This window comes from Camelus dromedarius, chromosome 4 (assembly GCF_036321535.1).
Source record: "Camelus dromedarius isolate mCamDro1 chromosome 4, mCamDro1.pat, whole genome shotgun sequence".
Taxonomy (NCBI): Eukaryota; Metazoa; Chordata; class Mammalia; order Artiodactyla; family Camelidae; genus Camelus; species Camelus dromedarius.
The window spans coordinates 94,476,562-94,501,889 of NC_087439.1; the positions used below are offsets into that span (position 1 = coordinate 94,476,562).

At 48.2% G+C, this 25,328-nt stretch overlaps 1 protein-coding gene across 1 annotated transcript in view; it reads right to left on the bottom strand.

Annotated features, from left to right (window-relative positions):
* Positions 1 to 14,405: 14,405 nt before the first annotated feature.
* ASB18 (ankyrin repeat and SOCS box containing 18) overlaps positions 14,406 to 25,328 on the bottom strand; it is a 56,432-nt gene continuing 45,509 nt past the window's right edge. The window contains exons 5-6 of the mRNA XM_064485291.1: positions 16,455 to 16,568; positions 14,406 to 15,739 (exon numbers count right to left, since the gene is read on the bottom strand). Of these exons, the coding sequence (XP_064341361.1) occupies positions 15,554 to 15,739; positions 16,455 to 16,568 (300 nt within the window). The 3' untranslated portion in view covers positions 14,406 to 15,553. The remainder of the gene's footprint in view (positions 15,740 to 16,454; positions 16,569 to 25,328) is intronic.

A 25,328-nucleotide genomic window follows, 5' to 3' on the forward strand; every position in this document is an offset into this window, starting at 1 on the left:
AGCCCGGAGTCTCCTGGGGACCCACAGGGCCCTGGAGGAGAGAGGGGAGGGTACATCCTCGGCTCCCCGGAGTGCTGAGAAAACTCGCTGGCCGCGCAGCCAGCCGCCCTCCTCCTTCTCGCCTCCCCCCCCCCCCCCGGACAAAGACGTCTCAAGCGCGTTTCCCCACTCCAGGCCGCAGTAATAGATGGTTCCGGCAGCAGGCGGTTTGAAAGGAATTCATTAGGACGCTGCCTGTATTGCCTCCGCTCCCTTCACGCCCAGACCCGGAGGTGGCTTAGGCGATGTGAAGGGAAATGAATTTCCACTGGGATCCACGGGAAAGGAGGTGTCTGTGGGGGTCTCTAAGTCCTACCCTTCTTTCTCCCCTCCTACAAAAGAAGAAAAAGAAGAGAAGGGGAAGGGAAAAAAATCGAAGCCCAGGGCAAAAGGCTGATTTCTTTATGAGCATAATAAATACTCCCTCTCATTATGAGATAGTTACAGTCACACCATCTTAGGCATAGTCACCTTGTTTTTTTGAGTACTAAGAAAAAACCGCTCGACTCTTTGCTGGATTTACGTTGATACAGCCAGGTCCCTTCGCCGCTCGACACTGGCATGACTGTGTAAGCTCTTACTCATTTTACCTAGGCAGATTTGCCATCCACTTTGCTGTTTTGGCATTAAAATATTGTTCTAGGAATTTCCATCCCCGATTACTCTCTGGGAAACAGAGGTTCCTTTGATTATTTTAGTGTTAATTCCACATTTAAAGTTCAGCAAGAAGATTTAGGTCCACCGAATTACAGCTACAGTTGAAGTAATGTGATAGAATATTATTTGCATCCATAAATTGCTGTGGGAAGTATTGACTACAGGGGTTATAATACTAATCTTCTTTTATTAGTGAGTTCAGAGAATTCTCGTCAATATGAATTTTATTTACTAGTGTGCTTTTTCTCGAATGCAGTGCAGTAATATTTTCTCATCTAATGCTTAACTGCTTAGAAAACGACTGTTCGCGTCATAAAAGGATCCTTGTGTTTCTCGGTGATTAACAAGATTCATTCCGGGCACCTCAGTTACCTGCAAAGCGTTCAGAGCATGGGGACAGCGGATAATAAAAGCCTTTAGAGTTTTTCCTCTGCTCCTTGGTGAGATTTATGGGCAGCAAGAGACGAGTACATGGCTTATCCATCCGTCGGAGCCTACCTTCCTGGCTTGGAACTGCCTCAAACTGCAGAACCCTTGGTGATTCAGTTCAGCCCAGCCTGCAAGGGGAAAACTAGTCGGCACAGATCTTTGCAACTTTGCTTCAAGAGTCCCCCCTCCTCTCCTTCTGATTAGGAAGAGTGAAGGACGCACCCGAAGGGAGAGCTGCGTCCTCCAACTCCAGTTAACTTCTGCGAACTTTTTTTCCAGGGAGCCTCCTGCAGGGATGAAGTTGGCCCAGCCCCTGGACACTCTCCTCACCCGGTGCCAAGCTGGTGTCAAGATCCTATTAGGCCACTTAAAACATCAGATGTCAGTAAATGTGATGGTAATTAAGTTGTCGCCACGCTTCAAGGCTGTCCCAGTCAGCTTTTGCACGCAGGTGTACAGAGGTTGAGTGTAAAATGCAAAATGCACAAGTAAATGAATATTCATGCAGCAAACTTGCGTTGGCCTGCCTAGCCCAGCCTGAGGAGGAAGCACCGCGAACCGCGCGCTGCCAAGCTGCTGCCAGGGTCGAGGTCGCGGGTGGTCGCGGAGAGAAGGCAGCGTGGGAGCCCCAGGTCTCCCTGGTTGAGGAGAAACGGCAGGCTTAGCAGGCCGGCTGCTCCAGCCCACCTCCCAGTTTCAGGCTACAGGCTGGTTTCTCGGGCAACCATGTTGTTATTATTTATAGGGACTTTGAGTGGCCTGATCATTCGGTCATTGCCGCAGCTCTCGCTCCTGGCAATAGTTGGGAAATAGCTTGGGATGGGTTTTATGTATGGAAGGGCAATTGGGATTCACACCCAGCTAACCCAGAACAGTCCCTCCCAAGCCCAAGACACACTTACAAAGGGGTGCTTGTGTAAAATTCCCCATCAGACACACCAATTTGCAAGTAGCAGAAAGCATTGATGCCTCATCTTTTTAAACTATTTTATTCAGCTTTTTTTTTTTTTCAATCTGAAAGCCCAAAATAGACTCCATGTGGTTCTAAGTGAAATCAGCCCTTGGCTGGCTTTGAAATAGCTCCTGCAATTATGTAAAAGAGCTATTCACCAACAGGACAGAATTAAAAGGGATCTCGCCCGCTTTCCTTTCACTGCCAACCTCTCATGTTTGGCTTTTCAAAGCACTTCCAACACGATGTCTTTCTCCAGGACAAAAGGCAGAACAAAAAAAGTCCCCAAACTTGTAAATTGAACGTCAAGGGAACTTTAAACAATTTAAAGCCCATAAATAATGATAAAGGGGACTGGCAAAAAAGGCAAACCCATTCAATTAATAGAGTTTCCCAAGCAAAGATCAAGTGGTTTATAAAATAAAAGTCTTTGGTTTCATTATTCTGCTCCTTGGCCAGGGAGAAAGCAGGACGGGGCGGGGGGGGGGGGTGTTCTAAAGCGCCCTGAAGAAAAAATACTTCGCAGGACAGTGTGTGCTGTGGCATTCTTATGTAGAAAGTTTTGCTTTTTGTCCCCAGTCCTCAAAATAGCAGAAACAAAACCTCAACGTGTAGAAGAGGACTTTTTTTTTTTTTTTTTTTTTGCATTTCCTTCGGGGAGTTGGAAATTGTTCCCTGCAGGCTGGGGGAAACGTGACCCCTCACACCTGCGCCACCCTCCCCACCCCAGCGCCGAGGAACGGGCGGAGCCACGGCCCAGTGGTCGAGGCCTGGTGGTATCTGGGGCCAGGATCGGGGGCTCCTGCACCGACCTGGAGCCCCTAGAATGCAGGCGTGGACGCGCCGACGGGGCATCAGGCGCCCGCTGCGAGCGCGTGGAGCCCGAGGTTCCCCCGCACCCCGCGCCGGCGTCCTGAGCCAGGGCCTAGGCGTCCAAGGGCGCAGGCAGGGAACATAGTTCCTTTTCGGAATAGCCCTAAAGGTTGGAGTAGGGACTTCATGATCACTGGGGGATTGGATCGCCGGACACCGTCGCCCCGGAAGCCCCGAGCTCGCGCTCACTGCGCGTGTCTCCGGGAGCACCCAGTCCGGGCAAAGGGGATCCTCAGTGAGGACTGAGCCCGCCCGCCCCGGGGCTCCCAGACCGGGAGGAGGGAGTATGAGGCGGAGGCCGGGCCAAGAGGGAGCCGGGGCTGGAGCTGCGGGGGTGTGCGGAAGGCCAGGGGCGCGGATGCGAAGGGGCAGCGAGGGCGCGGGCCCGGCTGCCGTGGGAGTAGCGTCCGCTTTCGTCCCGCGGGACTGGCTCCCGCCGCGCGTTTGGAGGCTGCGCCTGTCCCGGAACCCCAGGCTGGGGGTCCTGGGAAGGGAAGCGCAGGCCACGCAGCACTTCTCACCTGCCTTTATCTCCACGCATCTGCGCCGTCGGATTCCCGCGGCCCCACCTTTCGGGGACTTCAAACGCGCCCCGCCACCCGGCGCCCGACTTTCATCTCCCCGCACAGCAGGCATTGTTTGCGGGACTTCACAGAGATGCTAATCCCGGGGCCGCGTAAACGGAGGCCAGGGAAGCGGGCAGAGGGCACCGAGGGGTGAGGGGGTGCGCCAGCCTAAGTGGGGGGACCTTGGAAACCGCTGTACTGGCACCCCTCCTGGAACGCCAGGGTCAGTTACTGCCCTTCCCCACCTCCGTCCCATCCCAATCGCCTTATCCTGGAAGGCGGCGTACACATTGTGATGGTCCTGGGTAGGACGCAGCCAGGCGTCCAGTGGATGCGACCGATGGCTGGGACTCAGCAGTGCACCCTCCGAGTTTCTACCTCTGGGAGTGGGGTGGGAAACCGTGTGTCCGGGGAGAGCCCGGCCAGGGACTTGGACTGGAGCCTCGTGGGACTCTTGGGCCCTCCCAAACCAGGGCCCCAGCAGCCACCCCTCGATGGCCCCGACCCCCTGCAGGGGTGTTGTCTTTTAAAAAGGAGGAGGTTTACTTAGAGTTCATCCATTTAACCCTTCGGAAACCACACTGGAGGGAGCAAGAGAGTGTCTGGATCAGCAGCCTCTACATCAGGGCTCCAACGTCAGCTTCTACAGAGACCCAGGAAAAAGCAGGGATCCTCCTAGGCAGAATGCCGTTTCTCCTTTCTCCAGAGATACTGGCCAAGCAGGACCTACAGTTCTGGCTACTGCCTCCTCCCATTAAGAAACAGTGACCCAGAAAGGATGCCACAGGACAAGGCAGGGCACTGGGTATAAACAGAGGGGACAGATGTTGGCTAAATGGAGAGGGAGAGTTGGGATGGCCTCTGTCCCTCCAGACGAATCCCTCCTGTGGATTTCTGGGGGCAGGGGGAAAGGTCATTGTAAAAAGCTCACTTAGCAATAAACTCATCTCATCTGGGACCCTCAAGGGTATGTATGTCTGTATCTGACCAACCCAGCGCCACTGAGGTTTCCCCAAAGGACAGTTTGGCTCTTAGGGGAAGCTCCTCAGGGGAGACTGCCTTTAATGACAGACGCTCCCAACTAGAGGACAGGAGAGGGCGTGGGCTGATGGGGGTGGGGAGATACCCATTTTGTTATAACCGGCCATTGAAGAGAGGTAACAACAGATGCCAAAGCCCTCTAAAAAGGCCAACAGGAACTTCCCTTCCAGTAGGGCACCCCCGTTACAGAACCAGGAAATAGAAGTGTGCTTACCCCACAACCACTAGGGTGCAGCCATTCCACACCGGAGGAGAATCCCAGTGTGGATCTTTGACTCTTGTTGGAGGGGCTTGAAAACCACCAGGAGTCAGAGCCAATGAGAAGGACAGTCAGAGGAGGCTGGCCACGGGGCTCAACTCCCTGTCCCCCACCCCTTCAGCCCCTCTGAGCCCTCACCTGCCCCACTGACCTTTGCTCACTGACCTGAGGGTGGGTGTAAGTCATGGGCCACAAGGGGGGTGCCTTCAGCGAGGCTTGAGGATTGAAATGTAGGTGGGCATCTGTGTTGCCCAGCTGGGACCATCTAGACTCTCCCCTAGTCCAACCACACACACACCCACTGTCCTCACCGTTTCCCGCCACTGCCTGAGAGGGCTGCAATGGTACCGGTGGAGCGGGGATCCTCTAAAACCTGCTGTCTCAGGTCCCCCTACCCAATATACAACCCCTCCTTGGTGGTAGTACTTGGAAGTGATGATTTCATAGGCCTCCGAAACAGAAGAACCTTTGAATTTCCTCCATTTGTCATCTGGAAAAAATACAGAAGGCATAATTTGTATAACTTTGCTACCAGCAATGATATCTCCCTCATAGGTGCAGCCTGAAGTCCCCAAACTTTAGAGGAAGAAGGAACCAAGAGTTAAGAAAGAGAGCAAACCCTATACCCCCGATGCGTTTTCATTTAGGGACCAACCTGCTAGGACATACATAGAGCAGACTGGAAAACGAGGGAACGCGGAAAGGAGTGCTTTGAGATGCAGTGGAAAACCCCCAGCAAACTTCAGAATGCTGTCCCTGCACCTCCCTAGGGGACATTTCTGGGTTTTGTAGGAAGCGAAAACATTTTGCAAGGGGCATGCTGCCACTTGTGTGTGGGCTTGTTGAAAGAGTGTTTTGTTTTGTTTGGAACGTTAAAGAGAGTGTTTAAGAAAGGCTGTTCATACCTCGCTAGCTAGCGTTTGTTCTGCACGAGGACTTTAAAGCACCCCTGCCAGGGATGTTATTCTGGGAGCTCCTCCACACCCATATCCTGAGGCCAGCTGCTCTGAGGTGACTGCCACTCTCTGGGGACATTGTCACTGCCACCAGAAGAGCGGCTCTGGGGCCTCTTCTGACCAGGGCACAGTGGAGCTGCCACTGAGTACAGTCACAGACCCCACAGAGGGCGGAAGCGAGGGCCTGGGGAGTGGGCCTCCTTGGACCGTCTGCTTCTCAGCTGAACCCGAACCACTTCACCTCGTGGTTATTACAACTTTCCTTCTGTCCTCGGGTTTCTCTCAGACCCACTTAAAATGTAAACGAAACAAAACAAGAGACCCCAGACAACCTAGGAGATGAGAGACTTCTTAAAGTTCATCTTCATTCTAACCCCTAAACCCTTACAATTCAGTTCACTCAGTATATTGGAAGTTATCTGGAAATGTATACCTTAAAATGTAAATAAATGAATTCATTTATTGTGGAAGCCAATTTTTCCATAGCCATTTTAATTTTAATAATCTAACAAGGTTATTTAAGATCCGTAAATAGAAGTCAAAATAAGTATTATAGATTTAATAAATTAATGAAGGGATGGCAGGAAATAGCTTTCTTTAAGGCTTCTCAATTTCAAAAAGATTAGCTTGATAAGCACCTTGGGTGTGCGGAGCGCTCAGGGATTTAGAGCGCCGCCTATAGGCCATGAGGATAATGGCATCTATTTTAGGGCTTGTTTGGGTTCTGCGGTCCCAAGCGGACGCAGCCGGGCCTTCTGGGAGATTAGAAGGGCCGACACGTCAATCTTTTTCATGTCTACGATTGCACCAAAAAAAAAAAAAGTCCTTTTTTTAAATTAAAAACATATAGTCTAAAGAGAAGGCTTTGGCACAAACAAGGATGGGGAATCAGACCTCCAAGATGTTAAGAAATACTATCAGATGCTGAACGTGAAAACAGAAAACCGATGTCGGCTCTCTTTAAAATCCATGTAAAGTTCTCCTGGCTCTTTGATTCACTCTTGAGCAGGGCCTAGAAGCCGGGTGGATAAGAAAGCCTCTGACATCTGGGCCTGAGGGGCCTGGAGGCACCGCTGAGCTCGCCCCAGACTCTGCTGTTCCATCTGCGTAATGGGCCGGAATGCCGGCTCTGTCTCACTAGCTGACGGACTGCGTTCCTAAGACGCAGATAATTAATACAGTGCTTACGTTACGAGTAATCGTAGGGACTGAACTAGATCACGTAGCACGCGGTAGCAGGGCGCCTGGCCCGGAGCAGACACTCGGGAGGCCATCATCTAAATTGCAAGCACTCGCGCCAGCCCTGGAGCGTTGCAGAGTGCTGGGTGGACGCCGGGCACCAGGAGCGCTAGCCTGTGCGCTCAGGGTGAGATGATCAATTTGAGGCAGCCTCTAATCTCAACACTCGAGCATTTAAAAACAAACCACAGGCCGCCAAGGGATCAGGACGCGATACAGTATTAACACACGGCGCCTCCCCCGGGAAGAGAGACGTCCCGGAAGCACCACTCCTGGGTCTGTGCAGCGTCATCCCCTTTGCACGAACGGAGGCTGAGGCGCAGACAGTCCCCGGCCCCCGGAGCATCCCTCAGCAGTCGGCTCTCATCACCAAGTTTAGCATCAGAATGGCGCTAGGCACTGCCCTCCCAGGGAGGTGACTTCTCCGTAATTTTATTTTAAATAAAAGATCGGTTAACTCTGTTTACGTGCTAAACGAACGAGGCTCAAATACATTCCTCTTTTGGGGAGGGAATAGGCAACCCGAGCACTTTGGCCTCTTGTTTCCCCCCAGACTTTGTCTACCCAGGGCCCCCATCCCGATCCCACCGTTGGAGTTTTGAACACTGCGGGGACACTGCGGGTGGAAGAAGCCGGGCTGCCCGCAAAGGACCCTGGGACCACCCGCCCTCTCCCCATTCCTCCGCTCGGCTCTCGCCGCCGGACCCTGGCTCGGGGACGCCCCCTGCGGGCCGCGGTCGGGAGCAGTCCCTCGGAGCGGAGGATTTGGCTGCTTGGACTCTGGAGGGAGGGGCGCCGCGCCAAGGTCCCCGCGGGGACCGGTCCCTCGCACTCCCGGACTTCCGGTCTCTGAGCAGCCGGGGCCAGGTCTCCTCGTTTCGGGGGGGGGGTGCTTTTAACCCGCCCCCCACCCGGCTTTTTAGGAGAAAACATCTCCAGTTTTAATGTGGCCCAATTATCTCGTTTGTAAGACTTAAAATGTTTCTCTTTAATTCATTTCAATCTAGTAAATATGCTTCAGCAAGTAGCTAATTTCTTAGGGATGGCTTCCCCTCGCTATTTGCATATAAAGCGCGTCGGGGGCGGGCCCCATTTCCCGGTGCGCGGGTCGCAGGCAGCTGGGCCTCCTCCTCAGGGAGAACCCCTGGGTTTGACCCGGGAAGTCGGAGACCGCAGGCCCGCGATGGTGCCCTGGGCCCCATCGGGGGGTGGAGGCAGGGCACCCAGGCTGCGGAAGGGACAGGCTCTGAACACCCCCTCTGCTGGCCCGCCACTGCACCGCTCTGAGGCCCCTCCCGCTCTTATCTCGGGGAGGGGGCGCCCCTTGGCTGTCACATGGGCATCAGGGTCGAGGACGCATTTATCCCCAAGTGCGTTTATTAAATCGTGCCTGGAGATAGATGGACGTGGATACAGGGGAGGAAATCGCAGCGCTCAGTTGAGCAATCTTCTGGCTTTAAATTCCAAATAAAAGTCTCAAATATTCTCGGGTCAGGGGGGCACTGTCTCATTAAAACCACTCTCGTCCTGAAACTGCAATGCAGACATTAAAGTGCAGTATTTTTCAATTAGAGCTGACGAATTCAATCAAAATTCCATAGATTAGGATGAAATGAGGCATGGGTCATTTACAGGGGAATTTAATTGCCGAGCCATTAGACAAATAGTATATTTGCCATTCCCGCGTTATCCATCATTTTCGACATCGATACTGGGGCCGCATCTCCCCGTCCCGCAGCCGCCCGGCGTCGGCTGTAAACACTCCCTTCCCCGTGTCTTCTGATTATATCTGATTTCATTTAGGGCCATGGGGGATTATAAATGTTCACGCAATCAAATTCATTAGGACTTCAAATCGCATTTCTGATTGGGATCGCTCCGCCGCTGTCCTCGGTGCGCCTTTCAAACCCCAGGACGAGGCTTTCAAAAACATCTTTTTGAATTTAAAGCTTCACATCCTTTTGTCTTCCGACATTCCCTCCCGCCTCCCCCCCACCCCCCTGGCAGGGTGGCCTCGCGCTCCTCTGGCCTCCTTCCCGGGGGAGCAGCCCTGAGCCCCATCGCCCTGAGGGCTGGGCAGGATCCCCGACCCGCATCCGAGGCTCGCCGGGAGAGGGGCTTTGCGGGTTGCCGGAGCAGACCTTCCCCCCACCCCCGACCCCCTACACCGCTAGGCCGCGGGGCACTCAGCATCCGGGGGCCTGGGCCGGGCGCGGGGGCCACCGGTCCTGCGTGATCGCGGATCGCGAGTGGGCGCGGGCCCCGCATGCCCCGCCCCCGGCCCGGCGCCGCAGGTCGTAAATGGAGAGTCCGTGGGGCCGCGGACCTGTGGGCAGCTATTGGGCTGGACCCTGGGGCTGACACCCGGGACCCTTTTCGGACTGGGCCCCTTTACTCCGGGGACCCGGGTGGGGGCCGCAGTCAGTGGAACAATTCTCTCTTGTTATTAGCAAACCCAAGAAACAAAGGAGCAGACTCTTCTGGGGAGAGCGGGACAAGAAAGGCTCAAGATATCCCTTCCAGCGCAGTTGAAAAATAATAGCTTAATATTAACTGCTTCTCATAAAAATATACTTTCGCAGAGATACAGTTACAAGAAGAAAACCCTCATTTTGCCCCCGTACTTTGAGCTCATCGCTGTTAGCTGCCTCAGTAATTTAATTGGAATGAAACGTGAGAAATGTGTCATTTTTGAAGAATTTATGCATCACTTCCTAGAAATCTCATTGTGTTAACTAGGAGCCTACTGCGTTCTGTTTAGAACCCATAATCACATTTTTATGTGTCTGTACTACGAATTAATGTGACCTCCTGTTTTTAGCAGATAAAAAAAATGTTCTCTCTCCACAACATCTGTATCAAACTCCGGCTTGCACAAAGCACAAGGAACCCCTGTTTCCCCAATGTTTTCCAAACTTACCAACTTTCTTCTGAGCAGGGACAAGATATGTGAATAGAAAAAGTGCCTACCAAATGAATAATTACACAGCAAATTAAAACCCTGCATTAAACATAGTCGACACCAAATACTGCATTCTCAATCATGTTTATTGCTTACAAATTGCATTACAAAGAAATCTACTCTTTTTATTGGAGTGATTAAGCAGAATGTTAGGACTGCAGAAATACCATTCTGGAAGATTAGATGAAGGCTGAAACCCCAGCCAGTTACATTGCAATACTGAATGTATAATTTTGTTAAAGAACACGTTTAACACACAAATGAGGATAGGCTGTCATTATGGCATCATAAAAGAGTCAATTTAAAATTGTATTTATTTATAAACACATTGCCTATAAAACGCGCATATTTAATACAAAGGAAGTAGGCAGTTCCATAATCAATATTTTAATTACGGATTTTTTTTTATTATAGCAGCACAATTCTGTATGATACGTCACGATTCTATAGTTTCCTTGTACTCCCCTCATCTTTATCATGTGAGCTATAATCTTGTTTTCTTTTTTAATCCTGGGGAGAGCAGGTTGATGGGCAGGGTAAGACCGTTTGCTTATGGCGCCACCTGCAGGACTCCATGAAAATAAGTTTCAATACTGGCAATCCTCCCGCTGGGCTCTTAGGAATTTTTACCTCAGGCTTATTTTAGCAATTTAATGGGATGAATTTTTGCGTTAAAATGGAAAGATGCTGGCAATTTCAAGACAAGCCCTGGAGTTTGAAAGGCGTACTGAAATCCCAAAATAAGACGCTGTATTGATCCTAGTTGAAACTCTGAATATCCCAAGTGCACACAGAAAATTTGACTAAGGAACCATTTATTCTTGAAATAATAGAATAAAAGATGCAATATTCCTGGTTTATCACTTGGTCCTTGGGCAGCCCTTAAGAGATGAAGAGCACTTGGCAAGCTAATAACACCTGCAATTGCAGTGATGAAGCTCCCGCTCAGATGCCCGCACCAGGACCAGTCACTGGAGCAGACCAGCTCATTCTCCAAGCCTGTACTTTATGCCATTTCTGTAGAGGGTTAAGTGTTCTTTGCAAAAGTTCAACAGCCTGCCCCCTCAACATGAAAACGTAAGGATTCTTTTGGAGACTGGGGACGTGATGAGTGCACAGCGTTACTAGGATTAGCAAATGCTTCTCAAAGAGACAGTGGTTTTTGAATTTCTTCAAAACATGTTGAATTGATGATTATTATGTAACTTAAAATTAAATGGATTTTTAAAGTACACTACAAAGAGAGGCCCAATGCTGTATTCAGAATTTTAAACATGACGGCTCACACGGTGCTACGTCTGTGCACTGCCTACCTGGGGGCTGCGGGTTGTGTCTGTCTGTCTGGCTGTGCTATGGACACCCCATCCTGCCCAGGGTAAGGTCAGGACAGAAGAGGGTGAACCTTCTCAGGACCATTGTTGGCAGGGAACCTCACCTGTGCATTTTTGAACTCTCTGCGCTCTGATGACAAGTTGTACAGTCAAAGATACTCAGTACAGTTGGAGGGAAAACAGTCCTCTGCTGTCTTTTGTTCTTCTCAGTAGAAACAGCATCTGCTCTTTTATTACCTTCTGAAGTTTGGACCATGTGAATGCATCATTAAACACCACATGTAAAATTAAAGAAAGTTTAGGTCTTAGGGAATTGAGTTTATGTAATGTACTCAAAGAGAACAGTAATGATGTTCAATAGGAGCTGCTGAAGAATGGAGAACATTTCTACCCTTTAATAAAAGAAATACCAGGGTATATGTAGTTCACTGGAAAAAACAGTCAGCTAGAATAATTCCAGCTTCAAAGTAGAATGCGGTTTTGGATGTTTTTCTCAACCAACTCACTTCTCTCCCTCCCTCCCCTGCCCCTTCTCCTCTTTCTCTTTCTTATCTACGTGGAACCATGCAAGCCCCCTTCATTTTAGAACTTCCTAACACATGGAGCAGAGCTAGACACAGTCATTAATGCCATAATTTTTCACAGTTATTTTATTTTTTGCTTATCAAAGCAAATTGCTAGTTGTAATTAGATTCTGAAAACCTATGAATTAATTCCATCCCATGTAAAGATGAAGATAATGCCAAACCACCGTACTAACTCCAAGCCATTTTTGTCCTGTACTGCCACGGCCAGAAATCAGGGACAGTATTTAGTGCATCCAGAGCTACCAGAATGCAGGTGATTCAGAACCAACTTCCAGTGCCAGTTTATTTTCTGCTTATTCTGTGCAGCCATGAAGTGATGTCGTGTTCCTGATGAGTTGGGGGCAGGGTAAGGACTCCTGACGTCTTTGGGCGTCCAGTTCATTGCTCTGTTTCTGCTGCACATGAATCCATGTTGACCAAGAGCACCAGACTGGAGGTGCGGGACATGTGGCATATGGTATTGGCTGGTGGGAGACTGCTGAGTGGGCGCTCACCAGGGAAGCCACGGGACTGCCTGTAGGGCACAGGATGAGAGTGACAGTGAGGGAAGCTGCAAAGTGCCCAAACCATCACCTGCATTGGGAACGGGCAGCCTTCATTCGATGCAGAGATGAAGGCAGAGAGAAAGTGGCCAAGAAGGGAGCCCTTTCTCTCCACACCTCCCCTGATGCGCCCACGTCTCTCCCGCAGCCTTGTTGACAAGTTGGCCTTCTCGGCTTGGCAGTGAACTTCACTAGCAGCCTGTCTCCTTGATGGTGGGTCCTCATCCCAAGTCCTGGGCTCCGTCCCCAGCAGACTCAGGCAGGATTGATGAAAGGAATGAACAAATGACCGAATGGATGACTGAATGGTTTATCCCCAAAGAACTTTGTGGATTAGCTCTTTCTGGGAGCATCTGAATTTGAAAAGAAAATTCTAAGGGGTGAAAATAACAGAAAAGAATTCTCCCCTGGTGGCAGGATCTCAGTGGCTATGGGGAGTGGTCTGGGGCTGACTGTAAGAATCATGTTGTTGTTTTTAAGCTGTAACGTGGGGGAAAACATGTGTTTGAAAATATAATAACTGATCACTATTCATCAGGTTTTTAGAAATATAAAATCAGTGTGTTTAAAAAGAGTTCTCTTTTGTTTCCAAACTCCAAAACATATTTAAAATGTAAAATGTAGTGCATTGCAGAAATACAACCAAACTTTCCTACGTGGGGGTGGGATGGAGAGGGGAGGTTGAAGAACGGCTGGGTCCGCCAAGCAAGTTTGCTCAGATGCTCATTTGCAAACCCCTGCGAGGACAGGCCTTGTCTGGGGCTGCCCGGCTGTATCTCTTACTGTATTTGCCTTTCTCATTTGTTCTCATAAATAACGTTGCTTTGCGCTCCCATTTTTACAGTCTTTATCTCAACATTAGGCTATTTTCTTCTTCTAATAATAAAAGAATCATAATGATAGGAGGAAGCATTTACTGCGTTCCATCCCCGGGCTGCCTCTGGGCCTGGGGCTTTGCACACTCTGCACCTAGTGGGGCCAGCCAGGGGCAGGAGCGTCACCCAAGCTCATTAGCAATGGTAAAGTTTGCGGAGCCACGGAATCCGGGGCCCCACCCCAGATGCCAGTGTCAGATGTGCCTTTCACAAGATCTCTTCAGAGTGGAGAAGCCTGCTGCTTTCCAAGACTTATTTCACTGAACCTCAGCCAGTGAGAGAGGGTCACGTGCTTTCACTGCCCAGCTGAGCAAACTGTTAGGTGACTGTTCTTCTTGCTCAGTGGGGCAGCCTGGATCTGAAGCCCCACCTCCAGGGTGTCACCCTGGGCTCCTACCCGCGCTCCAAGCTACATCCCTTTCCAGGACAAAGTAATCTTCCCAGAGTCTCACTGGGACTGTATCTGCTCACCTGCTCTGTGGCTCCTTGCAGCCTGTCTGATTCAGTTCAGAATCCTTCATCTGGAAGCCAAGGCCCCCGGGCTGCCTCCCACCTCCTCCAGCCCTGCCTCCTTCCAGTTGCCAAAGCACGGGGACCCTCCCCTCCAGGAGGACGCATCACTGTTCCTCCATGTGCCCTGCCCTTCCCTGCAGCCCTGCCTTTGTTCCACTTTTCCTTTGGATACAGTGGTGGCTCCTGAATGCAGGTGGGGCTGGGAGAGCGCCCTCTGCTGGGCTAGGTGTGTGGGGTCGTGAACCATGTTTACACAGGTCAGGCAAGTTGTCCAGTCTCAGAGGGCAGGATGGGGTGGGCCGGCTGGAGGCTCTGGGGGAGGCTGTCCTGTCTCTCCCTCGGCCTGACCACTGTGTTGCAACCTGACAACCTCGCCCTCAAGGGGTGGCCCTGCCAGGCCCCCCTTCACCCCCGTGCTGGGCTCTGCTCACAGTGCACACAACATCCCCCCTTAGACTGCAGTTGTCTGCTGGGTGTGAACCCCGCTCCAGACTGTGACCGTGGGACTGGGGGCCGCCAGGCCTGAGGCTGGTCCTTGCGCTGGCTCAGACTGGAAACAGCGGAGCCATTCGGATGATGGCCATTAAGAGTCCTTGTTTTAAAAGCAGCATTCAACCGAAAATTTGAGATCTAGAAAGGCCAACAGAGTAGGAGACAGTCACCAATGAAGAGAGAGTTTATTACCCACCATCCCCAGCAAAGGGGCACGCCACCTGGGGCAGCACCAGGGCTAGTCCAGGGGAGGGGGAGCGGCTGGGGGCAGGAGCCTCAGCTGTGGCTTCCATGGAAGGAATGGGCGAGGCAGCGCCTGCGGGCTTAGGCCTGGCCCAGCCGGCTCCGGGCGTCTGGCACTGGCCCCTGGGGATGTGGCTGGAGCTCCAGGGAGGTGCTGGGGTGTGAGCTCGGGACTGGTTCAGGAGTATTTGGGGGCAAGTTGATTCCTGTCTCTAGGAATTGGTTCATCTTGGGAGGGGCCATCCCTCCAGGGTCTGAAAGGCCTCAGATGTCAAAACACCCAAACACAGAAAAGAAAGGTCATGGTCAGCACAGCCCGAGGCTGTCAGAACCACCTCCTCTGTGAACGCTTGGGCTCAGCTGTCACCCTATGTGCGTTCCTAGCGTCTGGCTCCCTGGGCTGTTCCTCACGGCTGGACCGCGTGGCTGGGGAGGACGTGGAACAGAAGACGCACGTGGGATCAGCACGTCCGGCTCACCGCCCCTCCAAGGTCCTCCGAGGGCGCTCCGGCTGCAGTGGGCTGGGGAGCGGCAGTGGGCTCCGGGGAAGGGGCTCCCGTTACGGGAGCGGGCGTCCTCTCTCCGTATGTATGTCTGTCATGTTTTGGGGACAGAGTCTTCCTGGGGGGCTGGGCTCTAGGCGGGGTGGGATGGTTCCCATGAGGCAGAGGGTCTGAAGCAGGGTGCATGAATGCTGCGAATCCGCTGTGGGCCGGAGACAGGCCTCAGAAAAACAGGTGTACCTTCTAGTTCAACTTCTGTTGAAAGCACCTCCTGATACGAGTCCCATGGTCTTCAGTTTCAGTCCCCACAAGCAGCCCTGAGAGGCGGAGAGGGCGTTCATCACCCACCCGGTTCCCAGGGGAGCCTGACGCTGGGCGAGGAGCCTGTGCCCTGGGCTGCAGGCTGGGGTGGGCAGTCCCATCTGGGCCCCTCCCCACCCGCCACCCAGCCTCCACGGACGAGCACAAGCATCTTGGTCCAAGTGCCCTGAGTTTCAGTACAAAACACCCTCTGGCTCCAGAAGGAGGTAATTTTGCAGAGACTTGGGCAAGGACAGCAGGGGCACGAGGTCAAAGCACTTTCGGCCGAACGTTTTCCGGACGGCACAGCGGCAGAGATGCTGCAGGCAGCGCGGGGCGTGGGCCAAGGCGAAGAGGGACCGGTAGAAGGGCTGGTGCCTCTGAAAGGAAGGCAGGCGAGCATCAGTCTGGGTACCTGGAGCCCTCAAGCCTTTTTCCCCAGACAGAAGACCACACAGGTGATCCTTTCCTGGCTACCGCTACAGGATAACCCATGAAAGGCATCTTCCCAACCTCCCCAAGAAGGTCTGTGTCCTTTGTTTTGGGTGATTTCAGACAACACGAGCCACCTCCTGAAATTCCGCTCTGTCCGGCCCCTCTGCAGAGCACAGCAGGCGTGTTCAGTGATCCGCCCGGGGCTCAAGTCACTGAGAGCACGAAGGGACATTTTCTAGAGGCTTCTAGACAAAGATGTTCTCTCTCTTAATCGACAGTCACCTGTGGACCTTGCTGTGTGCGGATGCCGTGCCCACAGCTGCCTCGGGCATGTCTTTAGCCGTCAGAAGATGAAGCTGACACACAGGAGCCAGACCCTCTGCGGTCCATCCGCCTCTGGACACTGGCTACTGAAGCCCTGATACTCTTAAGCCAGCGTGGTCCTTGCAGCCCGCAGGACCCCAACCAGCACAAAGGCTGTGTGATTCCTGAGCCTCCAGAAGAAAACCACAAACACTCAAGTGCTCCCAGGTTCCCTTTCTCTTTCCTTCTCCAGATGTTTTATACTCACCTGGGTATTAGTGCAAAACTGCACACACAGGCGAACAGACACAGGCCGCACTCCTGTGCTAACGGGGGAAGGGAGGGCAGCTTCCTCACCTGCAACACATCTTCAGGAATCAGCTCCTTCCAGGACTCCGACACGCGGAGCTGAGCGTAGGAGTTGAAAAGGACTTCGATGACCGCGGGGGCTGCCGCGCAGGTCTTCAGCACCTGGTCGGGAACGGTGGGAGACACAGTTCGGGTGGACTGGGTTTGGCGTCCAAGTGGGAAAGGGTAGGGAGATAGGAAGGGGTGCTTGGATCCCACTTCTATGGCTCCCTGGCTTTGTGTCCTCACTGTCCTCATTCACGCAGGGAATGACAGTGATCCTAGCTACAGTGCAATAGGGCCTTCGAAGGGCCACAGGGGTCAGGGCAGGGATGCACAGGGCAGTGCTCCGCAAGGGGCTGTCTCACCATCGTGAGAAGCGGGAGCCAAGTGCTGTGCATTCAGAACCCAGGAGGGGGATGCTGATGGCTGGGCAGGTGCTCTTGGCCCTGGAGAGCTGCTCAGAGGGGAATGAGCTCTGCTGGGAGGAAGTCTGGACCAAGGGCGGTGTCCCCAATGTCTTACTTCAATTTTCTAACATCAGGACATTGGGGGAGAAGAACTGCTTTGCTGCTGGATTTCTTCTCGGCTTGGCCTTTTCATTTACTTTCACAGTCCTCACTGACAAAGGACGTCTGTTTCCTAATTTGCAAATTCTACAATTCAAGTCCATCAGCTTCATCATAAAGATGGAAACAGTATTTGCTTTTTAAAAATAAACTTTTTTTTTGTTATAGAGAAATGTGAACGCACACAGAAGTAGACTGAATAGTATGAGGAACCCTCGTGTACTCAGCATCAACTCATGGCCAGTCCTGCCCATCTACTGCCCCAGCCCCCTCCCTAATTTATTTATTTTATTTAAAAAAATTTTTTTTGAGGGGGAGGCAATTTACTTGATTGGTTTATTTTTAGTGGAGGTACCTGGGATTGGAACCAGGACCTTGGCATGCTAAGTACACGCTCTACCACTTGAGCTATACCCTCCCCTCCCAATATTATTTTAAGGCAAATTCAATGTATCCAATCATTTCACCTGTAAATATCTGTGTCTCTAAAAGGAAGTTTAGAAGCATAAACTGTATCATAGTAACAGCTGAGAAATTAACAACAGTTTCTTAGCATCACCTAACACACAGTCAATGTTTAAATTCACAAATTTCTCTTAAATGCTGTTACATTAGAACAACCATTTATTTGTTTGAATAGGAACATCAAATGAGGCCAACATCTTTGCATTGGTTGATATGACGCATTTTCAGATCCCTTTTTTTGTTTCATGTGATTTTTTTTGTTGAAGAAACTGGTTATTTGTCCTGTAGAGCTTCTCAGTGTTGGGGTTTTTTGCTACTGTATTCCCGAGGAGTTTCTGAACATGCTGCTCTTTCTCTGCCTTCTGTAAATTAGTAGTTGGATTTAGAAGCTTGATCAAATTCAGATTTGATTTTGGGGAGGAGTGGGGCAACTTTGCAGTTCTCTTTGAGGTTTAAGATTTGCTGAGTGTTGTAAAATTGTTCTTCCTCTTTCCTGGTTGAGAAAACTGAGGTTAAGGAAATTTTCTAAGGTCAGGCACCAAATATCTACAGTGGACAAGGGTCAGGGCCAATTGCTAAGCCGGGTCTGCCTCACGCTGACTGGAGCTCCGTGAACACGCTCCATGTGGTTGCTCCCTTTACAACTTGCCTAGCTTCTTCCAGATCTAACACCCCTTTAAGATACAGAAGAGCAAAATTAAAAAAAAAAAATCATGTTTCTTTGTTCAGAGATAACCACGATCAACATTTTGTACATACTGATGTTTTACGCATTTAGACACAAAAATCATATGTGTAACAAAAATGGGCTAATGCTTCGCATATTATTGAAAGTTGATTTTTTATCATTCAGAATAGACTGTGAACAATTCAAAAACTATAAATGAGCATTTTAACATCATTTTTAGTGGCCATATAATATTGCATGAATATATTCAATGTATAAGTGGCCTTAATATGTTTTGATACTATAAACAGTGAATATCTCTGAACACAATTCTATCTCTTTTTGCCTCCAACCATCCTTATTTCAATTGCTTATATTGAATTGCTGAAGTAGAACTGCAGGGTCAAAGAGTGTGTACATTTTAAAGCTTTTAAAACATACTGTCAAACTGTAAGTGTGTAAGTTGTTACACTTTTTAAAGAACTGAGTATGGAAGGGCCTCTTTCTTCCTACACAGACCATCTTGTTAATTACTTAACTTTGATAGGTACAATATGGAATATTTACTTATGGCTGACCATTTGTCTTTCTTCTTTTGTGAATTGCTAAACTATGCCTTTTGCTCATTTTTTCGATAGTGTGTTCAGTTTTTTACATTGATGTATAAGCAAACTTTACTTATTAAGCTTATTTTTCAGGTAGACAATCATTTTTACAAATAATGGTATTTTCTTCTCAGTATTACTATTTCTTATTTATTTTTCTTGTCCTATTACTTTGGCTAGAGCTTTAAAATTCAATGTTAAATAACAATATTGATAGCAAGGATCATCATCTTAGTCCTAATTTTAATAGGATTGTCTCAATTATTTCTCCATAATCTTGGATATTGGTTTCACATAAATACTCTGTTTTAGGTTAAGGAAATATCTTTCTATTCTGAGGTTACTACAAATTTTAGGATTTAATTTTTTTGCCTTTTTCTGCCTAATTGATACAAAAAGATTTTCCAATACTGATCCATTTTGCCTTCATGAAAGAGACTCTGGCTATTCTTCTAAATAAGATGACAGATTCAATTTGCTAAGATTTTTGTGTCTCTTTTAATAACTAAATATGGTTTATAGTTTTAGTGTTTTGAGCTGTTATTTTTTGGTTTTAATATCACTTTATGTTAACTTAGTAACCTATCTTTTTAATACTCTGGAAGATTTTAATAAGTAGATAATTACTGGAAATAAGAAGGCATGATAGATCTTGCATTTGAATCTTTTAAGCCTAGGCTTTAGTTCCAGGTGATAATATTTTCAATTTCTTTCATGGTTACTGGTATATTTTGTTTTGATTTCTTCTTGGCTCAATTTTGTTGACCTATATTTCTTGGAAAACATAACGAAATTTAGCATTGCCTATGTATCAGTCAGGGTTCTATCAGGAAACAGATGGCAAACTTGAGATAGGATTATTCCAGGAAGGTTTATTGATATAGAGTCTAGTTAGCCAGCTGTGAGTGCAGGGGAACCATGAGGAAGAGTGCATTGATGTGGAGCTGGTGCAGGGCTATTTCCACCCCTGGGCCTGAAAGGTGAGAGAGTGGGCTGGATTGTTTTATCAGGAGCAGTGATCCTTGGCTGGGGACACACAACCAGCCTGAAGCTGAGAGGGTGCCAGGTGAATACATCCTCTGACCTCATTCTCTCTTCTTCTCCAGCTTCTGGGCACTGCACTCTTGAAAGGAGCAGTGGGAGCAGAGGGCCAGGAGCCTTGTGGGTGCGTCCCTGCAGGTGGAGAACAAACCTGCATGGGAGATATCTCCACTGTATCTACGAATAAGCACCCTTTCTCATTTGACAATCACTGTGATTGTATTTGCAATGCTTCTTCATGTTTAGTCTTGCTGGAATTTTGTCTATTTTAATTTTTTTCTCAAGAAATAAACTCCTGGGTTTCATTGATCAGTTCTCTTTAAAAATATTCCAACCTATTAATTTTGCATTTATTGCTGTTAATCCCTTTCTCTGTTTCTCTTTCCAGCTCCTTGGATTGACTGCTCAAGTTAACTTGGCAAAATGTTTTTCCTTGAACCACAATAAAAGCAACTTTTAAAGTGCTGTAGGTCTTCCATTAAACAAAAGTGTGGTCAAAGCCGTAGTTCTGAGGCAAATGTTGTCATTTTCTTTCTTAAATAGTCAACAATTTAACAATATTCATTTGGAAGCATGCTATGAAATCTTCAAAAAGTTAAATTATTTTTAGAAATTAACTCTTGCTATTAATTTTGTGGTGTACTGTGCTGTAGCTTTAGGTAATGTCTGATTTGGGAGCACTAGGAGTTGTATTCTGTTTGCATGGTTCAAAGTCCAACATGGATCTGTCACCTTTATGATTTGAAGCTTCTAAATTTTTCCCACTTAATCTGTGGGAAAGACTTAGATATGAATCAAAAATCATCTGGAATTATTCTTTTTCAGTTAGTTTCTTCATTTAACATAATTTTTTTGGGCATGTAAATTTCTTAATGGTTCTCTCTTCACTATGGACTGTATCCTTTGTCAATGTCACATGAGTCTTTTCTTCCACTCATTTTGTGTATTTCCCTGGAATTTTTCTATGTTGCACATTAATATCAATACATCATTTTATTTTTAGTTTGTTTTTACTAGAATTACCTCTGCCCACTCTTTAATTTTAACCTTTTGTTTCACATTGGTTTAAAGTGAAAGTCTCTGTATTGGTAATAGGGTAATTTAAGACATTCATATTTATTGTTATAAATAATTCATCATGTCTTACTTCTATCTCAGTTTATTCTTTATGACTTTTTATACCTTTTGTTTCCTTGTTGTCTGATTTCTGTTATACAGGTTTATATTTTCTTTGTATTTACCTTTTATATTTTGGAAGTCTGTATCTCATTTACAATTTTACTACTGGTTACCTTCAAAATAAAAAAAAATTAACCTATATTTCTCTAAACATCAAAACAGTATCTTTTGTGTTCTTTGTGTTCTAGATATACCATTATCCTTTCTCTCACATCTCTCTCAATTTTTCTCTTTCCTTAATAATATCTGAAGTTGGGTTCCAGACTATAATTGGTACAAGATCATATTTTATGTTATATATCTCCTTCGGGAATAATCTTTGGTAGTTGTGTTTAGTTTTATACCCTGCCTTGCACTTACTTGTCTCTATTTTAACTGGATCATTTAAGCCATTCATTCCACAGATATTTGTCAAGTTCCTACTGGAAGCCAGGGCTTGTGTTATCTCCGTGTGATACAAAGGCAAGCCCTGGCTTCACAGAATTTTACAGTCCCAAACAATATCATCTCAAATAATAATGATAATGTTAATAATAATATAGGTGCCACAGTACTCTGGTGGGGGAATCACAAGATGCTTGAAATGGCACCTAATTCAAACCTAGATTTGCGGTGGTGAGTTGGTCAGGGAAAGACTTCTAGAGGAAAAGACATTCAAACTAAGAACTAGTCATGGAGTAGGAGTTACAAAAGGTATGGAGGGTTCTGAGGACTAGCGTGTTCTAGGTGGAGAAAACATTTACCAAAACTGGGAGGCGAGAAGGAACAAATAATATTGACCGTGGCATGTAGTTTGACACGGGGACTAGTGAGAGGAGAGCCTGGAGAGGAAGGTAGGGTAGGGTCAGATGAAGAACAGCATTGTCTGCCAAGATAAGGAGGCTAGATTTACGTTGAGGGCACCAGGAAGCCCTTGGAGGATTGTGCATGGGGGAGTGACAGGATCAGATTTTAATTTTAGAAATAACACCACGGCTACCATGTTGAGATGAGTTTCATGGGGCCACGTTGGAGGCAGAGAGCCCAGATATGAGGATATTTTTGCAATCCCAGGGGGAGATGGTAGTAGCCAAAACTCAGCTGGTGGCAGTCAGAGTGGAAAGGGAAAAAAGATTTTGAGAGATATTTAAGAGGTCAAGTTGAGACAGACTGAGTTTCCCAATCCTGAGACAGTCTTTCACACGACCTCTTTGCCAGCTGAGTACTCCCATCCCATTCGGCCTCCACCACTCCACCCAATCTGCGCTTGCCGAGAGCTCCTGGGAGTGGGCTGCGTCTGGTGGTCCAGGCTCTGCCCCGCCTTGTGCTGCATCAGCACATCTGACCCAGCTAATCGCGTCCTCCGCTTTGATACCTTCCTCACTTGACTCCCACCCTTCTATCCCTTCACCTCCCTCACTGTTCCCCTACTCACTTTTCTCCTTTTCTCTGCTGCTTTCTCACCTCCATCTTCTCCATGTTGCGACGGCCTTGGATTCAGTCCTCATTCCTTCTCTCTGTTTACTCTCAATCCCTGGTGACCTTACTCAGTTTCCTGGCTTTCAATACCATCCACATGCCACTGACCTTGAAAAGCATGTCTCCAGGTCAGTCAAACCTCTGTCTCAAACTCCAGACTTGAATGTCCAACTGCTAACTTGATGCCTCCGCTCGGCTGGCCCTATCTCACACTTAACATATTGAAGACAGAGCTCCCCAGTCTCCTCTCACCCCGGGCTTACCACCCATCACCTTCCTTGATGGCTCTCTCAGGCAAAAAGCTTTGGATCATCTTTGACTCCTCTTTCTCCCACATCCAATCTGTCAAGAAATCCTGCTAGCTCTAGCTTCAAAACATATCCAGTGTCAGACCACCTCCGTCGTCCACGTCACCTTTGCCCTCATGTGGATTGTGGCAACAACCTCCTAACCCCTCCCTGCACTTCTAATCTCCTCTTCCTAAAGTATTTTCTCGATGTGGAGACCACAAGTGTCCCGATAACATGTTAGTCAGGTCACACCACTCCTCTGATCAAACCACTCCAATGGCCAAAGTCACTACAACGTCCCACGAGACCCCACACAATCTGCGTCCCTCCCCTACCTCTCCGATCTCATCTCCCACCACCGTCCCACTGGCTCTCTCCACCTTCAGCCACACTGGTTCCCTTGTTCCCCACCCGGGCCAAGCCCACTCCATCCTCGGGGCCACAGACCAGTGGCTCGTCCGCTGGGCTGCTCTTTGCCTAGATATCAGCTTAGCTGATTCCCTCTCCTCTCCAGTCCACCTACCCTAAGCACCTTCTTTAAAACTCACTGCCCCTCGCCCGGCTTCTTCTCCCCAAGTCCTTATAGCTTGACTGGCCTACTTCTTATGCTCACTGTTTAAGGTCTGTCTTCCCTGTTAGAATGTAAGCTCCTTGGGGGTAGGAATACTCTCTTTTCCCTGATCTATTTCCTCATTAGGTATTATGAGCACCTAGTATGTTCCTGGCAAATGGCTGGTGCTCAGCAAATATTTGTTGAATAAATAAGCAAATAAATAGAATTATTTTTTTTCTTTTCAAAAAACATTAGGAAGGCATGTCTTATGATCCCTTGACATCTAAAAGTGTCTTTTGCCATCAAAAATGATAGCTATCTTGGCTAAGTCTAGAATGCTAGAATGCAAACTTTTCCTTTAAAAATCTGTCAATGATATTTCATTGTTTTATGATATAATACTGCAACAGAGAAATATGAGTCCAGCCTGATTTTTATTCCTTTATGAATATAACCTGTTTTCTGCTTGGATACTTTGCAAGCTTTTTCTGTGACTTTTTAGAACATTTTTGCTAGAACATATATAGATACATGTCTCCCATCACTGATTTGTGGAGAACATCTATTCAACTTCCGTAAGTTAAGATTTTTTAGTGCAGCTGAGTTTTCTTCTACTATGTCTTTGATTATTATTTCTGATCCATCTGTTGTACATTCTTCGGTAACATCAATTATCTGTGGGTTGGCTGTCTGCTCTCTGTCCTTCATGGCCATTGTGTTCTCTTTTAGTTTCCTGGCTTTGTTTTTTCCTTTTGCACTTAAGATCTTTTAACATTAGTCCTTTGTAGTGAACATTGTGGTTGACTTCCCAACACTTCAAATGATTAGATTAATCCAATCTTAATCATTCTATTCCTCTTGCCATTTAACGGTTTGAGGAAGGGCAGGTTTAAGCAAACCTTAAACTGAAGCCAATAAAACACAAGGAAGGGCTTCCTCAGGGCCTCTAGAGAAAAGCAGCTGGGTCTGAACAGGAAGCTGGTTGGTCCAGTTGTTGCTGGAAGCCACCTTGGGACCAAGAGAGGAGCCATTTTGAGGTCAGTGCTGACTTACTGAGGTTGGAAGGCATCTGGTTCTTTGATGACATCATTGAGACTCAGATGTAACCAATCCTGAAGCCTGCTTCTCCTCTGTGTGTCTTGTTATGTGAGATACAAGGGAGGTTGGAACCAAGTCAGACAGGGGCTGCCTGATGGGGGCTGTGATTATAAGAAGGAGCTATCTGGGAGTGCTGGAGCCATGGAGATGCAGGTGCTGCTGTAGAAGCTACTCAAGGAAGAGAAAGAGGAGGAGAGATACTGTGGCTTTTTTCCTTCTTCACATTCAATTTCCAGTGGTGTCCCCTTGGCTGAACCCAGAAGCCAGATGATACGGGACTCAGCATTAGCCTGGAGGGACTGGCTGCAGTGCCTGTGTCCTCTCAAGATGCAGAGCAGGACACAGGGACAGCAGGGACTGGATGTGAGGGCACACAGGCAAAGAGCACAGCACCTTCATTTACATCATTGATTTGATTCTTTTTTAATGAATCAGTTTGAGTTTTACTTCCTTTCATGTGTAATTTAATCCACCACCTTGCTCTTGCTTTCTTGGTATAAATTTATCTCTTCCATCTTCCTTTCCATGTCTTTCTTTTGACTTCTCACCTTAACCTGTTTGGCTTTATGGATTTAAAAGCTATGTCCTCTTGCATTCCATAGAGGATGGGAGGGCACACAATTTCCCAGAATTTCTTCCAGACCTTTTGATGAGAGGTGGGGATTTCCTCTCTATTCTCAGGATGCTGCCTCATTTTTCTTTTTCTGTGCCCCCTCCATGAATCCATTTATTTTTCTTTGTATTCATCTCCGATTAAGGTGAGATCCAGACACCAGGTCTGTCAATACGCAGGGGAAGTCTGTGGTCCCATTCTCTGTCTGCTTCTGAGACCGTGGAGGGGCAAAAGGGAGGAAGGCTGGCAAGGGTGATGCCAGCCCCATTCTCAGCTTGCACTGGTGACTCGCCTGGAGACCAGCGCTCCACCAGGAGGCCTCTGCCTCCCACCGGCTCCCCAGCA